Source organism: Leucopleurus acutus (assembly GCF_964270905.1).
Source record: "Leucopleurus acutus genome assembly, chromosome: 10".
NCBI classification, from domain to species: Eukaryota; Metazoa; Chordata; class Mammalia; order Artiodactyla; family Delphinidae; genus Leucopleurus; species Leucopleurus acutus.
Window position 1 is genome coordinate 62,629,133 of NC_139153.1, and position 19,237 is coordinate 62,648,369.

Genomic DNA, 19,237 nt, shown 5'->3' on the forward strand with positions numbered 1-19,237 from the left:
TTTTTATGATAATTTGTGAGTGCATGTTTGCATATATATGTGTGTGAGAGAGAGACACAGAGAGACAGAGACAGAGAGATAGAGCTCACACTCTAGCCTCAGACACAAACTGGATATATAATCAAGAACTATGTTGAAATCTGCACAAATGTTAACTATTTTTAAAAGAAGTTATAAAAGAGTGAGGATTACATTTTTGAGTAAAGTCACCTTCCTTATACTACCAGCCACTGTGTCCTATTAATTTTTCTCTGGTACTTCCATTCCCAGTGCCATTTCAGTACAGTGGAACTTGTCACAAGCTGCATCCTCACCATTGCCTGAGAATTGCCTCTCTTTTCTCTTGACTGCCCTCTGCACGTCTCCCAAGTTAATCGTTCTAAAATACTGCATCTATCCCAGTCTTCCCTTGCTAATTCAGCACCCACTCTTCATGGCTGTCTATTGTCTTCACAATAAATCCTGAATTTTTAGAATAATGTGAACCTAAATCAAGACACGTCAAAGTGTGTGGCCCCCTGTCTTAATTTATAATCTATTTCTTGATTGTTTACCAATAATCTTTTCTAGCTGGATAGTGTATTCCTACTGCTACACCCACCTCTTCCTCTTTTCTTACCCTATTGATTTTTCAGTGTTTCAGCCTTTATGGCTTTGTAATGAATTATCTGAGAATTTAGTGGTGTCAATAAACATTTGACATGCTCATCAAATCTTAGGGTCAGAATTTGAACAGGGTACAGGAGCAAAGTTGTCTCTGGTACACAGAGTCTGGGGCCTCAGGCTGAATCACCTGGAGCTCCTTCAATCACAAATTTAAGGGTTAGGGTTAGGGTTACGGTTAGGGTTAAGTTTAGGATTAGGATTAGTGTTGACTGTTGGCCGAGGGCTCACCTCCTCTTCACGTGGGACCCTCCATGTGGGCCTCTTCCTGTGGCTGCTCTGCAGGAGCTAGTTTTTCTCAGAGCAGATCAGCTGACTTTCCCATGGTGGCTCCCCCAAGGAGAAAGCCATATAGAAGCTCTATCCTTTTTCATAAGCTAGCCTCATCATTCACATGGCGTTATTTTTGCTGTGCTCTATTGGTTGGAGCACTCACAAGCCTGCCTAGGTTCAAGTGGATGATAAGTAGCATCCACTTCTTGATGGAGATCGGTGAGGTTTTGGAAGAACATGTGGGATTGGAAATACTGCTGTGGCCATTTCAAAAAAATGTCATTATGTCATATTAGGGACTGTAGTTCTTATCCCATATACTCTTTTGAACGTTCCTAGATTAGTATAGGCCCTGCCAACCTTTCCCCATTCTGAGCTCTTATAAACTGTGCTCTTGTTCACAACCAGTATATTTTTTTGAATTGTTAACTTTCCTAGTGCATCTCTTTGATATCCCCAACTATATTGCAAATTGCTCAGTGCAAGGACATTACTTTCCAGTGTTTATATTTCCCACAGGGCCTAGCATAGGGCTTTGGACACAATTGATGTTCAATAAACCTCTGAGTTAAAGTGAAATAGGCTTAGAATAAAATAAACTTTGGCTTTTATGCATCGTAGATGTCTGTGGTGGATGGTCTTTGTGAAGGATGCAGCTATGGGGTGGGCAATGGTGGCTGTGATCTCTAAGAAATAAGTGAACAAGAATCACATTTTAGACAGAATTAAATGTGTTTGGATTGAATGAAACATGAAGGTTTAAATGTCAACAAGGCATGATGGCAGTCAGTAGGAAGTGCTTTTTTGCATCTTAAGTATTTAATTTTAAATTTAAAATGTATTTAAAAATTCATTTAATTATTCCAAATAATAATCATTGAAAGTATTAAATTGAATTCTACGGGCATTTAACTCAGAGTCAATAAGACTAATGGACCAGTAAGAGTAAATATTGTAACATTTCACATTAAAAAAAATGTGTAGCTATGCTAATAAAAGCATTTATACTCTAATTTACTTTTATTTCCTTTTAAATTAAAAACAATACATGCTTATTTTAACAAGTCAAGGTATATAGAGAAAAAACAAGTCTTCCCTCAACCGTTCCCATACTGAAGATACAAAGTTTGGTTTGGTGCATGTTTTTACAGCTTTCTCCATGTTCATTTTGTATACTTTTCATTGTTTATATATTATTCCTTATATTTATTGTTCATGCCATAATTTATTATTCTTCAATATGCAAAGCTCATGGTTATGTCAATGGTAATTTCTCTATGTGATGATTATGGGATTTGATCATCAGTTATTGCTCTAGGAGGCTAAATTATAGACTTCGTAGCAAACTGGTAAATTTGATATTTTAATTCAAAGTTGGCTTTTTTTTTAATAGATTCATAGAAAATATACAAAATGAAGTCTTTGTAGGATAAGTTTCCTGCTGTGTGCTCCATTGTATTTATTTGTTCACGTTATAAGAACAAATAGTAACTCAAGGATAGAACTACATAAAGCAGTATGACTGTTACTAACTAAAAACAATAATATACTAAGGTCTCAAACTTGTTGAATTCTTCTAATGGATATGTGTAATTTACACTTTACTAAATATTGTAAAATTTCATATGTTAAAAATTATTTGGACGTAAAATTTTCATGTGGAAGGTAAATGCACAGCCTATGGCCTTTCAAACTCTTCCCACTATCAGGGGTATTGGAGTCTTGACCATAAAATGAAAGGAAGAGAATAAAGTGAAAACACCGGAGTTCAGAATTCCTTACTGTCTGTAATCAGTCACTTAAACAGATCCTGTTATGTGAGGACGTTACACCCAGATCTGGTTATTATGTATTTATGACATTGAGAACTACTTATCTGGCATGGTTTTGCTATTTCAAACATGAATTGATAGAATATAATTGCCTGTATTATTATAAACTCCTGAAAAACTAAAAACATGATTGATAGAATATTCCAAGTCCCATATCTCTATATAACTATTATGTATTTAAGATGGCAGATCACACTGAAGTGATGAAGGGCATTCGTCAATATCCAGGAATTCGATATCCTGTCCTTACTCCTAATCTTCAGGGTTTCCACCGTGCTGTAAGTGTGCTACTAATCTTTCTAAAACTGATATGCTTCTTGTTGTAAAGATCTTTTCAAAGTTAAATTGGTGTGATATGACTCCCTCGTTATCCTGCATAAATAATATCACTAATACCCGTAATACAGGTACATGGAGATCAGTGACCTTGTGGCATTTTTGGGACTAAAATGCTCCACATAATGGCTCTTCCAGTCTAACCATTCAAGAATTAAAACATAGAAATACAATTACCCATTTTGATGAAATTCTTTTGAAAGTATATTTTGTGCTCCCCACTTAAACAAGGAATACAAAATATAACAAAGATTTCCCAATACGATATTATAATTATTAATATTATTGTAGTGGATAATTATTTTTGTTACTTTTTCTGAGGTTGCTGTTGTTCCTGCCCTCTACATGGTGCTAATCACTGTCTTTGGAATTGCCTCTACCAACTTTCCTTATTTGTCTTCCGGTTTGTTTCTTCCAATCCTATGTGCCTTGGGAATTTATATGCCGAGAAGCTTTCGTAATTTCACATACTAGAAGAATCAGTGTAGTTTTAAGTAAAGGCTTGAGGTGTTATGCTTACATGGCTTTATTGTAAAAGTTGAGCAGCAACTATTTTTGGTATTAATGGATATTTTTCATTTTTGTATTTGTGACTTGGTTGCATGAAGTTGAAATTGTGGGTGCTAGTTGGTGTATCACCTATTAGTGTATCTTGTGAAATCACTTTTATTTGAATTAATACAAATTTTATCACATTGTAAAGAAAGACAGAGACATTTTAAGAAATTATAAATATTGCTGTCATCCGGTCCTAAAGAAGTAGGGAATGTAACCACCTTGAGAAAGATATGAGAGTACACCCTCAGGGTAGCATAGAAAGTAATAGGAGAAACTTTGGCTTGGGAGTCAGGCAAGCCTGTGTTTGAAACATGGCCCCAGACCTTTTACTAGCCTTGGGACCTCCTCTTAGTGTTTTAGCCTCTTTGAGCCACAGTTTTCTCATCTGTAAAATTGCCATAATAATACTTCATTTACGAAATTGTTTGTGGATTAGAAATAGGGCATGCAAAATACAACACCAGCATATAGTAGGTGTTCAATAAATAGTACTTTAATTTAGTTAAATTAAAAAAAATTTTTAAGTGAAGTATAGTTGATTTACAATGTTGTGTTAATTTCTGCTGTACAGCCAAGTGATTCAGTTATATATATATATATATATATATATATATATTCTTTTTTAATATTCTTTTCCATTATGGTTTATCATAAGATACTGAATATAGCTCCCTGTGCTATACAGTAGGAACTTGTTTATCCACAAAATTTTAATTTTAAAGGTTAAAAATTTATTTTGGATGGAAGAGTGGAAACCAGTATTTTTAAAAAAATGTTGGAGGAGAGATGACAGAATTTTTTTTCTTAATGTATTAATAGGGTATCATAGAGAAAGGGGAATCTAGGCACAGTGCTAGAGATATATTAATAGAAAGTCTTAAAAATCCAGCTGGAAAACTAGGAGGCTTGACGTTGAAAACAAGAACTGGGAAGCCTGGAGGGAGGAGAGAAGATGGCCAAAGGGGCAAAAGGGAGAATTGATTAGGTCGACATTTTGGATTTGAAGACTTGCAAGAGGATTAAGGTCTTAAGACACGCAAGAGTTTGGTTGTCACAGTCAAGGTATGAAACAATGGAAGTGAGGTTAAGAGATAGGGAGAAAATTTGGAGCAAAATCTAAATGATGACTTGGAAAAATATTTTTCTTTTGGATGGTAAGAAGAGAAGAAAAACAGAAAGCATTTACTAGCCTCAATTTTAATAATTAAGTAAAAATAAAGTTTTCCATAGATATCAAGAGATTTCATTGTGGTGCTAGTATTTTCCATAATTACGGTTAAAATATTGCTGAGGATAACTTTTAGGAAAGGCAAAATTAAATTGGAACATCATCATTGTATATTCTGTGATTTATGAGTGTTGTAGTTTGTGGAATTATTGTGCTATCATAAAATATTTTTACATTTCAAAAGTGTGTATGCAGCAAGTTGAGAAAAATCTAATTTAAAATTTTAAGCAGAATGTTAAAGAATTCAAGTATTCTTTTATAGAGTAGTTAACATTGCTTCTGCTGCTCTTGTTTATGTTTTTGGAATTACTAGCTTTGGCCTTTGATTTGTATTTTTCAGGTTGCTGCTGGAGCCACTGAGATCTCCGTTTTTGGTGCTGCCTCTGAACCCTTTAGCAAGAAGAATATTAACTGTGCTATTGAAGAAAGTATGGAGAAGTTTGAGGAGGTCGTTAAGTCTGCAAGACACATGAATATTCCAACACGAGGGTACTTATGAAATCCCACAAATTCTATTTAGTTCATTAACATCAACTGTTAAAGCTCTTTATGAACTATCTAGACATTGTTTTATGACATATAATAATATACATAAGGTATGTTATTTATACCCTGATCTTATGTGATCAGGGCCATGATTATATACTTATTACTATAACTACCTCATTAATATCAGCTGATAATTTATGAGGGCGTATCTAGCCCTTATGTTGTCATGCATTTGAGGTCAGAGGGACCAACATCGCAACTGACATTGTTACTCATTTTATTAATTCCAAATTATCCAAATGCAGCCATTTTTGGATCTCAGCCTAGTGTAAACGGATAGATTGTTAGGAATTCATAGTAGCATTTGGAAAGGAATCATCTAATGTGGTTTCCAAATTTTTAAATTTTTTAAAGAACCATGCTTTTTCTTCAAAGAATATATTGTACAGAAATTCAATAGATTATGTAAAATGTAAAATTGAGAACTGCACTGGGGCGCTGGGCCCATCATTCCACCCATTCAGCCTCCCCTTAACAGCTGACTTCCAGGTTTTCTCTGTGTGACCCCCAAAGCAAAATTATTTGGGGAAGGAGAAGAGAGAGGAAACTGGTTTAGTTCTTGTCTGCTTCCAGGACAGCAGGGGAGCATCTAGTGCAAACAGGCTCTATACTCAGGCCCATGTCTGTGAAATGTATAATAAATTCCCTTTACTTAAGAAAGAAGTTGTTTCTCAGACATTAGCTAATTTTCTATTTTTATAATTATGGAGATATGATAAACATGCCGTATCATCTTCATAAATTAAAATGCATAGTGTTTGTAACAGAAGGCTGAGTGCTGTCCCTGGGCTTAGATGCCAGTTGTATTCCCTATGGTTGAAGTAAGCAAAGTTCATAGTGGCAAGAAAGATTCAGTCATTAATAAGAAAGACAAGTGGATACAATTTGGAGTGACTGGATTAGAAAAGGATTGGAATTCAACCAAGGTCATTTGGAGAGCAAGTAGAATTAGATTACACCATAGTTAGCTATCTTGTTGGTTTGCTTCCTTTTTTTTTAACTTATTTTTCCTTTCTCCTTAATAAATTTCCAACATGACTTTTTAAATATATAAAGATATTTTTGTAACTGACATGCATACATAACATTCAGAGGGCGTGCAAGAAAGTTTAAAAACCAAGATAATGTATTTCCATAGACAGAAAATAAAGGATGTCTGTTCTTAAGGCAAAAGTTACATAACCACCATCAAAAAGGAGAGATGTCCTTTAAGTTTCTAAATTCAAACATACATAAGTTGCTTTGTCTCTCTTCCCTCTAAAGGAAAGGAAAAAATGAAGATGCTGTTCTTCTATTTCAATTTATGTTTAAATGTGGAGTAAAGTAATTCACATTGGAAAGTTGAAAAAACACAAAACTCTAAGAAGTCAGGTACATGTAAGCTTATGCTTCAAATGGGAAGTGTTTTTTTTTTAAATGTTGAAAGATGGATGTGAAAAAATTATATAATAACAAATTTTATCATTTTAGTTTTTATAAAATAGAATAGGTAACTTAATAAGGCTAATGGAAACCCTAACTCCCCTTTAATACTGATTGCTGAACATTTAATATTGTCCTATCAATAAAGAAACTTCTAACCATGCTACAACCTAAGAAGTTTTTCAGGCTTTGATAAGAAGAGTACAGAAGTGCAGATGGACGAGAACTCACCCACAGCCAAATGAAATCAGTGAAAGTACATCAGAGACTTATTGTAGTTATACTGTAGACGGATGTATGTTTTCCAACGCAGAATTCCTTCCTTTGGAGAACAAGCCCTCGATTTTCTGAAACACTAGTCATTTTTAGAACTATGCCCTCGGATGGATGGATATGAGTTCACTATTTGTGCAGTTGAAAATTATCTTCTCTCCCAAACTTTTACAGAGTTTAAATTAGATTTTATTTTCACTGGCAATCTAGATGGTAGGTACTCATTATTAAAAATCATAGGTCATTGGTACTCATTTAAGGGAAAGAGCCATGCTCAGCTAGTTGAACCTGAAGTAGATGCTCCAGCCAGTGTTACTATGGCAACAGCTGCATCAACATGGACCATCACCCAGAAAATGTATATCGCCAGCTGCTGTCAGATTTAAAGGCCATGAGGCAGGACACATTTTATAAAGGCTCACTAAAGCCATTTAAGCTTCTATAAAAACAGTAAAGTTTCATATGTTCTAAATAGCAGCTTTTATTAAAATTATGAAGGCTATTGTTTGTTTCCTCCCCTCCCAGAAACACACACATACATATGCCTATGTACACGTTTTTATACATGCTCTGAACTTTATGTAACATATGGGACACATTGAGGAAAGACATGGTGCCAGATCGTTGACATAAAATGCAGAGTCAGCTAACTACTGCTGCACATACAGTGTATGTTAGAGAGCAATGAAATGTCTACAATTTGGACTTCATTCTTTAATGTGTATTTCACATATGTTTAAAAAATGTAGGTTATTTTTCTGTTATTTGTTTAATTTTTAAAACATTAAAAAGACAGAGAAAAATAGAAGCCTGTTATAAATTTAATCACTTTCTTTCCTTTTATCAATGGCATTTATTGAAAGAATTATCCCTTGGTTTGTCAAAATCTGTTTAAAATTGAAATCCCTCTGATATGAAGTAGTGTTCTCATCTATCATATAAGGCATTCAGATTTTTTTTTCTTTTTTTTTGTTGTTTAATTTTTAAATTTAAGCGTATTTATTTTTTTATACAGCAGGTCCTTATTAGTCATCAATTTTATACACATCAGTGTATACATGTCAATCCCAATTCCCCAATTCAGGCATTCAGATTTTATTCCTTTTTGTTTGAAGTGAGTATCAGCTTCTCTTTAATGATGTCACAAGAATCACATGCTCACTCTTCTTGTGAAAATATTAATTTAGAAAGGAAACTATCTCTAATGTGCCTTATTCATTTCATTATTAGATGCTTATAAACATGTTATAAATTCACAAAGTCAGCAGGTGTGCATATCAAAGCAATGTGCTTTTACATGATAACATCTTAGGCCTCTTCTATAAAATGGCCTAGAATGATCTGATCCATGATTAACTTCCTGAAAGTCTGAGCCTACTGAATGTTGAAAGAAGTCAACTGATAACATTTTTAGGAGCCAAACAAAATTATTCACCCACTGTTAAAAAAAATACAAATTGCAAAAATATTTCACCATGAACTGTCAATGCTGAATTTATTCTCAAATTCCCAGAAAAAGTAGACATACAAAATAATGAGAAGGAAGAATAAAAAGCAAATTAGCGATTAAACTAATATAGACAGCCACAGATAACATTTAGGTATGGAAAAACAAAGACAGTTTTAGGATGCGATAATGTTTTGCAATATGATTAATATTGCAATGTGATTAATATTAATAGATATTTTGGAGGAGACAAGGAATCAGGGTTTCATAGAACCATAATGAGTCTAAGATGCATATTTTATATAGCTCTTCACCTACTGTCACCTTCATCACCTACTTTCTTCTTATACAAAACCAATGGAAAACCCAATCGGTTTTTAAATGCTTCTGAATAAAATAAAAATAAAATAAAATTCTGTATCATTTATATCAGTGACCAATTTCTTTGAGGAAAGACCCTCAATGTTAGGAAATTCTTCCTGTGCTTAGTTATTTTTGACTGGTTGCCTAACTCTATATAATTTCTAGCCTTTAAAATGGCAACCATTTCTAACAGCTGTGAAGTCAGGGCTCAGTGTTCTTTCTCAAAATGGTCAGCTTTCACTGGATTTCCCTTGGAGAAAGAATTTGTAACTCAACACGTTTCTTCAAGAATTTGCAGCCTACTTGTTTGTTAGCCAAACCATCTAGGTCATGTGAACATGTATTTTCTATCCTTCCCCTGTCTCATGCAAAATGTCATTATGGATCCTGATCCTGAAATAGCAGCCTTCTTGAGTAAGATAATGAGCCTCCTTGTTTAGGGCTTAGTGTTTTAAATACACAGTGACTGGCAGGCAGTGCTTCTCATTGATGAAACAAATGTGTTCCATCAGGTAATCTATCCCAGTGGAACTCACTTGCATATATGGTACCATCTTCCTATAAGTGGACAGTTTATTGGTCAAAGTTTCTTTCCAATTTCTACTGTTAAACTGAGGCCTTTGCATTGGTGTGGAAGAGCAATTCAAATCATCATCTACCAAAATATGGCACATGAAACTCTAATAGTGAGACATCTGTTAAAACTATTTTCTTTTGTACATATGTTTTGTTTGAGTTCAACTTATTTTAGCCTCACATATTATTCTGTCACGGCTGTCTGCCAGATAACACATACCCAGCTACAGTTAATATGTGTAAGTTGTGTTTGTGAAGTCACATCTAAATAGCCTTCATGTACAGCTTTTGAGCAAAGAATGTGTTTTGTCATTTCTCGTGAAATTTGCATTTTAGAGCAAAAGGAGAATTTTACCAGAATTGCTTTTTGAGACCAAGGGAAGGTCATTATTTCTTATATCATCCACAGAGATAAGTGCATGATAGGCTCTCAACTTTATTTATAAGTGGCTTGTTAATAATGCAATGTTATTTTATATTGTTTGTAGGTTGATATATTCTTCATGGGTTCATCAAACTTGTTCCTATATTTAAATGTCTTAATTACCTTTAATTGACATTACGTGTCATCTCATCTCATCACCCTTGGCATTGTTTTTCTCTTCTGAGGATAGCAGTGGTTGACAACACTCCAAGTGTTTGTGATATTTATTGAAGGCTTTTACTCAATCTTTTGGTTCCTTTATGTCAGGATGATTTGAGGAACATGGGCTAATTGTGGGAAGGTAGACCTGAGTAAGGCGTAACTGTAGGTTATTTTTCATGATTCAGTTCTGCTAGGTAAAGTTGTTAAAAACTTGAATGCTTCTGTTTTATCTTTTATCATGATTTTGCATAATATTGATAAATGGCCTCAGCAAGCACAAATAAAAATAAAACAACTCACATTTCTATCCAGAGTTTATTGTAATGTTAGTACAATTGGCTTTAATATGGTTGGTGATTCCTGTATTACCCTGTCATCCTACGTAAGGTTTAAGGCATGGTTCCAAGTCTGAACTCCCAAGTATGTGGTGTCACCTCTGACTACAGAATTTAGAATGTTAAGAACCTGAATCTGGCTATACGTTGATTGTAAAGATTAGGAATTTCATAGGAAATTATTCAGAAGGTTAAAATGACATCTTTACTAACATATTTTTGCATTAATTCATTCAAGAAATAGTGTTTTACATAGTGTGCTCTCTTGTGATGCTATGTGCAATAATGAAAATGAAAAAAAAGCCTAACTTCGAAGAGTTCCCAGCAGACTGGGGAAGTAATATGTATAGAGATAATTATTATATGGTCAAAAAAGCCAAGTACTTTAAGAGACATGCAGGTAAATCCTATGAAAGTTCAAATTAAGACTGTATTAAATTTCTCTGGAGTTATTTGTAGAAGCCTTCATGGAGGTGTCAATAAAGTGAAATCATTAAAAATGGGTAAAAATGTGGAAACATAATCAGAAATGATGGCCTCCTCAGGCAGGGTAGAAAATCTACAAAGAGCAAAGGCATAGTGAAGAGAAATCTCCAGAAATGTTTTGATAAGAGGGAGAAGTTTATATTTACTGTAATAAGAGCTTTTGAGGCCGTGAAATGCAAGAGAGGTAGAAAGATGAGGCTTCACAAATTGCTGAATTTGAATATCAAGTTTATTCAGTAGACAATGGCAAGCCATTAAGGATTTTCAGAGTGTAAAAATATGCTCTAGGAATATTATTTTGGCAACAGATATTGGAGTGCAAATGAGGGAGTGGTGTGAGACTAGAGGCAAGGAGGGCACTTAGGTGACGTCTGTGACCATCCTGGGGAGGGGCTTGGGTACTGTTCTGTCCATGTGGGTTGGCACTGGCAGAGCTCATATGCTCTAGAGCCTGGAGGGAAGAACCAGCCAATGCTGGTTAATGAACGTGTTCTCAAAGCTGACCTTCAAGTGATTTAGTGGCTGAAAATGACTGTATCTTTTTTTTTTAATGGCAAATGTGGGGAAAACAGGAATGAGCATCATTTTAGATCTATTGAGCTTCATATGCCATGTGAATGTGTCAAGCAATCGATTTGTAATGTTCATAAGAATATTGGGAATTTGTTCCTGGAAGAGAGACTATAGGGGACTGAGCTGATACAGAGACTCCCTTTTCTGTTCCCATTACAGACACATAAATATAACAACTTGTAAAACATATAGCCAAGCTCAGAAAAGAAAAGAAAGTCCTCAGATTTCATCAAAGAAAGTGTGGTAAGGATGCAGGCTGATGCCACTAACACACGGGGTCTCTATTCCAGATATAATCCCTGGTGGCTTGGAAATGGGATTTTAAAATCTATATGGGAAAAGATAGGTGTTCTTCTAAGACTGGATTTGGAACTGAGTGTTCTTGGAGCCTGGAAGCACTTCCTTGCCAGTGCAAAGTCACTGAAATACGTGCCAGTGTTATGGGTTGTGGATTTATGACATATGAGTATTGTGGAAACCCAAATTGAGAAATGAAGGTAGGTATTTGCCTGGGAACTGGTAAAGTCTGCAAGGCAAGAGAAAAAGGAAATTAAATATCCTTTATAGGGACATTAAAATAACTCAGGACTGTCACTTCAGGACCTTCTACAGAAACTGAAATCACCATGAAAAGGCACTAATGGTAAAAATTACAGGCCACATGAGGAAACAAACTATCCTAAGAAAAATAAGCAGAAGAAAAAGAAAAAGCAGGAGAATTTTCACTGAAAAGAAGGACATAGAATAATTTGAAAAGGATATTGTAAATTAATGCTTAACCTATTTATAAAGGCAAAGGAAGAACATAATAAAAGAACAGGTCTTTATGGAAAAACGAATGAAGATTTAAGGAAAAGAAATGGAAATGAAAAATACATGTGTTAAATAAAAACAATAATTGCATTGAACAGCCGATTACAGTTGAAGAGAGGATTAGTGGTCTGGAAGTAGAATTTGAGGAAACTTCAATCATGAAACACAGAAAGATAATAGAAATTTTGAAAGTGAAATTAAGAGAGAATGCCTAATAGAATTCCCAGAAGGAGAAAACAGGGAAAATAGATATTTTGATGAACTAGTACTTTGATGATTTTCTAGAAGAGAACAAAAGTATTAATGTTAATATTGAAGAAGTATAACAAGTCCTGACATACTCATTATAAAATGTAGAATATTAGGTATAAACAGATAATCCTAAAGCAGTAGAGAAAAAATTACTATAAAAATAAAGGAATTATCATTAGACAGAAAAATTCTCATCAGCAAAAACTGAGATGAGAAATAGTGAACTAATATGTTCAAAATGGCAAAAAAAAACCCTGTCAACCTAGAGTTCCATACCTAGCCAAACTATTACACATTGATAAAAGTGAAATAAAACCATTTGGTGACAAAGTAGTCTGCAAAAGTCTATCCTTGCTGAAAAAATTACTAAAGGCTGTAGTTCAATAAAATGGACATTGAGCCAGAAGGAAGGAATGAAAAGAAAAAAGAAATGGAGAGGTTGCAGGTCAGGGCTTCAGCAGAGTAGAAACTATTTGGAATAGGTCTATAAGAAATCAACCACCAGCCAATTCAATATGCATAAATGTCGTGAATGCTGTGGGTCCAATCAAAGATAGTTGCTGTGGGGTAGCAGTGAGGAAATCCCTGAGATTAGATACTCTCATGGCTGTGTAACATCACTTTTACATAACGGTGTCAATCCAACAATCCAGGTGAGGAAGTATTGCTAATAGTTGAGTGGTTTTCAATTTTGGCAGCTTAATGGAACTTTGAAAATTATTTTAAAATAATTAGTGGTTAGATTCTATTCCCTGAGTTTCTGATTTAATTGGTTTGGAGTGTGTCCTACCCACCAGTGTCTGTTTTGTTTTTTAAGCTCCCTAGGTGATTCTGTACAGTCAAGATTGAGAAGCATTGTAATAGATTGTCAGAGAAGTGCAGAGGTCTAGAAACTGACTTCTGCCATCAGTCAAAGCAGACGTGGTAGCCTATTCTCATCATGAGGGAGGCCATTTCACACTCACAAAAATCCCTCACTTTTTACAAGTGGTTGGCAAGCTTTTTGTGTAAAGAGCCAGATAGTAATATTTTAGGTTTTGTGGGTCAGATGGTCTTTGATGCAACTACTATTCTGCTGCTATAATGCAAAATATCCATGGAATATAGGTAAACAGATGGGCATGGCTTTGTTCCAATAAAATTTTTATTTGCAAAAGAGCCATGAGCAGGATTTGGCCTCTGGGACTTAGCTTGCCAACCTCTGTTTTCGAGTGTTAAAATACAGTTAATGAGCACAGTTAAGAACCATTGCATTCACTTTGCGGAAAGTAGCCCCACATGTGAATAGGTTAAAGAAGGGTGGAGAAGAACATATGAAGATAACATGCAATGGAGAATGAAGACCAGGCCAACCATAGACCAGGGAAGGACTCAGAGGGAAAACTCTAGTGAGTGAAAATGCACATGGAGAGAGTTAGGGTCATGGCATAAAGGGGCAGCTATAGCCAGGTTGTTACTTTTCAGTTAAGAGAATCCTAGAGAGGTTTGTTTGTTTTATATTGTCTTACATTTGTTGGGTTTCTTTTGCTTGTTTTTGTTTTTGCATTTAGAGGGATTGCATGTAAATGAATAGCTTGGACTTTCTTTTTAATCACATCTAGATATTTGGGGTTCAGAATAAATGTACTTCTCTTTTCAACACATTATCATCATTGTACCTGAATTGATAGATAGCTAGTGGGAAACAGCCACATAGCACAGAGAGATCAGCTCGGTGCTTTGTGACCACTTAGAGGGCTGGGAAAGGGAGGGTGGGAGGGAGGGAGATGCAAGAGGGAAGAGATATGGAAACATATGTATATGTGTAACTGATTCACTTTGTTATAAAGCAGAAACTAACACACCATTGTAAAGCAATTATACTCCAATAAAGATGTTAAAAAAAAAAAAGAAAATCCTTTTTCATCCCTTGCCACATTCTCCAGTACTATGTTCACATAAGAACATTTTCTTTTCTGCATATCTTGAGTAAATTTATACAAATCATTTGAATATTAAGCTTAAATTATAGTGATTGAAAGAGCAGAGAGATGGGTTTCCTGTCCAGCATAGGCTTTCAAATTTTACTTGACTTTATCCTCTTTTTCTCCTTCTCTGTCCTCATAACTGCTTGCCCGGCTTATGGAGCTGCTTAGTTATTTTAATTCCAAAACCCAATTTTTATTCATATTTTAATACTTTTGAAATTTGGTTATATCTTTAAGATCAATGACTATGTATTGAATTATTGAATCTATATTTCATGTTTTTACCCCAAAACCTGTTGTGAAATTAGTGTATCTTCCAATTGACAGAATTGTTTTTTAAATTGAGGTATAGTTGATTTATAATGTTGTGTTAATTTCTGCTGTACAGCCAAGTGATTCAGTTACACATACATATACATTCAATCAAGGAAACATGGGATCATCTCTGCTCATGTTTTTGCCTCCATCTTTGGTACCCACTTCCAGAATTTATGAAGAGTTGCATTTCTGGAAAACAAACCTGATCTTGTCATACGAATGTCTCAAAATAATTTTCAGGGATCTCAAAATTTCAGCTCCATGGCACAGTATTCAAGGGCTTGCTATCTAAAGCCTTTCATATTCTGGCCCAAAGAACACGGTTTCCAGCCTTCTTCCCCACAACCCCTCTCTCCCTCATGTGAATTGCTTCATTCCTGATGATCAGACACATGGTGCATTATTTTAATACAAATGTTGTAAAATCTCTGAGAAAACTTTAATAAAATGGGATTGGTGTTGAGCTGAAAATTGAATTGTGAATTCAATGTGAATTGCTCATGTGAATTGCTTCATTCCTGATGATCAGACACATGGTGCATTATTTTAATACAAATGTTGTAAAATCTCTGAGAAAACTTTAATAAAATGGGATTGGTGTTGAGCTGAAAATAGCTAAAAGAGGCTTTTTTCTAGTTTCATACTTTAAGATGGAAATGTATCATCATCCTTGCAAGAAAGGCTTGACTTTTTATATTAAATTGTTGAAGAAGCTTATGGAATATCTTTATTTGGAGCCTTTTAAACATAGACTAGACACTCTTCTGTTGGGGATGATTATTAGGTACACCCATGAGAGATAAACAAGGTGAACTTTGAGATTGTGATTAGTTCTGGGAGTTTGGGGGTGATTAATGACTGTATCTACGTGAGGCCAAAACAGCCAGATGGAAATGAAGAGAGAAATTCAGTTTGTCATCTACATGCTTTCTATATGATTCCAAAGACCTGGATATTTAACAGTTGAATGTATATACTTATTGAAATAAAACAATATATTTCACTGGTATTTTCTGCTTTGAATGTTCACGTATTGCTATAGTTTAAGCAATCTCACGAGATGAACACTTGTCTTATTCCCATCTGCCATCCAATAACGTATATCAAATTGTAATTATTAGAAAAACTAAAATGTGAGTTAAATTGAAAATGTTCCCAATTGTTTTTGTTTGGTCTGAGAATAATAATGAAGGAATAGAGTAAAATAAATTTTCTTGATGACTCTTTGGCTATTTCTTCATTTTTATAAAATGGAAATTAGGAAACGGCTTATCCACCAGATGCATATTTATATGGCTCTGTATTTTAAATTTAGGTATGTATCCTGTGCCCTGGGCTGTCCATATGAAGGAAACATCACACCGCAGAAAGTAACAGAAGTAAGATATACGCCTGGTTTTCTGGTTCATGGTAAAATGATGTGTATTATTTTAAAAAGTGGGCTGTTTTTCCTAATGTTTTTTGCATTTGCACAACTAGACCAAGGAGAACCATGGACAGGGAGGCATTTATTAGATCACTTAGATAATAGTTTTATTTTAACACTAAGGACTTAGATAGTGCCTATCACTGTCCAGAGTTAACATTTGATTCTTATCATATGGGTGTCCAAAGTTTGAGGGAATAAAAACACCTGATTTGTTTTTATGTGACTAGAACATATTGAGCAACCTTTCTACTTTCTATCAGAATTCTGGGGCAGTTTTTGCACATATACTCAAACTTTGCCTTGGTTGCTCAGGTAGTGTCCCTTTGTTGTCTCCTGCGTATTTTGGCATTTGTATCAGAGTATATACTGCTTCCATGTTTTTGTTCCTTTGAGATTCTATAGCTCTTTCTGCTGAGATTCAAGTTGCTATTATTCCAGAGCAATTTTACAGCAATTTATTATAGTCATTAAGGACCTACTTATTGAAGTTCATTTTCTACTTCCTGTTCCTTTTTCTTAATTGATACCAATGAATACAAAATGCTTGTCTTTGAAATTATATTAGACTCAGAAACTCATTTGTATATGAAATAGCATATTCTTGTACACTGCTGTTAAGGTTAATTTTTATAAGTTTAGGGATGTGGTGCTGAAGTAGTGAAGATGGGATTGTTAGAATATCGAACTTTAGACAGGATAAACTTTCAGTTTGGCTAAAGCAATTCCTGTTTTGTGTATTCATTTGATGTTTCCAGTGAGAGATATACCATCATCTATTAATTAAGCAAGACAATTGCCCACAGAGACAGATATATCAATACTATAAAATAATGAAAATTAAATATTTAAAAAATTTTATTGAAGTGTAGTTGATTTACAATGTTGCATTTAATTTCTGCTATACAGCAAAGTTACTCAGTTATACATATGTATTCTTTTTCATGTTCTTTTCCATATGGTTTATCACAGGATATTGAATATAGTTCCCTGTGCTATACAGTAGGACCTTGTTGTTTATCCATCCTATGTATAACAGTTTGCATCTTTATGAAGCTGAAATTTTGCAGTCCTTCGCTGGCATGGGACCCTTCTAAGGCTCTGTGATTAATTTGTATTCACAACTATATATCCCTTTTTGTAAAAATCAGTTTACTGTTTTTATTTTTTTTTTAATTTTTATTTATTTATTTATTTTTTGGCTGTGTTGGGTCTTTGTTGCTGCACACGGGCTTTCTCTAGTTGCAGCGAGCGGGGGCTATTTTTCATTGCGGTGCACGGGCTTCTCATTGCAGTGGCTTCTCTTGTTGCAGAGCACGGGCTCTAGGCATGCGGGCTTCAGTAGCTGCAGCATGCAGGCTCAGTAGTTGTGGCTCACGGGCTCTAGAGCGCAGGCTCAGTAGTTGTGGTGTACGGGCTTAGGTGCTCCGTGGCATGTGGGATCTTCCTGGACCAGGGATCGAACCCGTGTCCCCTGAATTGGCAGGTGGATTCTTAACCACTGCGCTCCCAGGGAAGTCCTTATGTATTCTCTTCTTAAAGAACATTTCCAAAATAGTATAACTTCAGACTCCACAAAACCTGAATCCAACTCTGCCTATACACCCACCCCTTGCTTTTCTTCCTTCTGGCTTGTGCCACCTCTGGACAGACCACACACAGTCTCAGGCTCTGCATTCCTGCTCCATAATATCCAGGGTGTTGCTGAAGAGAATCCTGGAACAGGCAGATTGGAAGCATTAGGAATTCATGACCAGTGACCTTACCTGGTCTTCTGTTCCACACTACCCTGTGTGGAACGACTCCCTGTCTCCTTTCCAAAATGACTCTTGCAGACTGTGTTCCCTCTGTTGAAGCCTCTAGCCCTTCCTGTCGCTTACTCCCCTGCATATGCAACTGCAGAGCCCTTCCCACTGATACTCGAACATGTTCAAGCCTCTTCCATGTGAAAACTTCCCTTCCTTCAGTCAGCATCCCTGGCACTCTTGTAGCCCTTGGATTGCCTTGACCCCACACTTAGGATTTTCCTCCAGCCACTTGAATGGAAGCCTCATTCTTCTCTATGTGGCCATTAAGAAATTCCAGCATTTAATAGACAGTTTTGAGGTGATTAATTATCTATGTGAGGCCAAAAACATACAGATGGAAATGAAGAGAGAAATTCAGTTTGTCATCTACATGCTTTCTATATGATTCCAAAGACCTGGATATTTAACAGTTGAATGTATGTACCTTTTTAAATAAAGGAGAAGAAAGAGGAGAATCAGTATTATGCTTTTTTTATCCAAGTGTCCATCCAATAATTGTCTCCTACCTGGACTATGTAGCCCTTCTGAGTTCCCTTCAAACTATTTTTGATGTTGTATTGATACTGCCTTTCTGAAACATAAATCCCATTACGTCACCACTACTCCACATTTGGTCAAGGCTTTCTACTGCTCTTATGATAGACACCTCAACCAAAATCCAAAACCCGGTCAGTTTCCAAGGCTGTGTGTACTGTTTGTACGCTCTGCCCCGGGCCTTCCTCCCCAGCTTTATGGAGCCCCATTCCCCCTTGGTTTTTGCTTTCTTGTCACATCTGTCCTTTGCATCTGACCTTCCCTCCTTTTTTTTTTCCTTTGGCCACACCCCGTGGCATGGGGGATTCTAGTTCCCCGACCAGTGATTTAACCCGCGCCCCCTGCAGTGGAAGTGCGGAACCTCAACCACTGGACCACCAGGGAATTCCCATGACCTTCCTTCCTACTTGGAATCCCCTTAGTATTTGATATTTCAGCTGCCTGAAATTCCACCTGAATGTTCTTCTCACACCCTTCCTCCGCAACCTCTTCGACAAGTTGATGCTGACTTTATCTCAGGCTGTCACTGAGGCCCTTCCTGCTTGACAGATCTAGGTCAATTTCCTTTGCGACATGCTCTTAGAATCCTGTTTCTTTGTTCCAAAATTATTATGTTAGC

General features: G+C 35.6%; 1 protein-coding gene across 6 annotated transcripts in view; it reads left to right on the top strand.

Moving 5' to 3' along the window:
- The window catches only part of HMGCLL1 (3-hydroxy-3-methylglutaryl-CoA lyase like 1), a gene marked incomplete at both ends in the record, with an annotated part of 136,337 nt that overhangs the window by 64,446 nt on the left and 52,654 nt on the right, over positions 1-19,237 (top strand). For 4 of the 6 annotated variants that reach the window (XM_082847487.1, XM_082847489.1, XM_082847490.1 and 1 more), the window contains 3 exons: positions 2,951-3,046; positions 5,231-5,379; positions 16,166-16,229. The exons of 1 other annotated variant lie outside the window; for it this stretch is intronic. In XM_082847487.1, the coding sequence (XP_082703613.1) occupies positions 2,951-3,046; positions 5,231-5,379; positions 16,166-16,229 (309 nt within the window). The remainder of the gene's footprint in view (positions 1-2,950; positions 3,047-5,230; positions 5,380-16,165; positions 16,230-19,237) is intronic. One more of the 6 variants, XM_082847488.1, reaches the window with a different exon arrangement.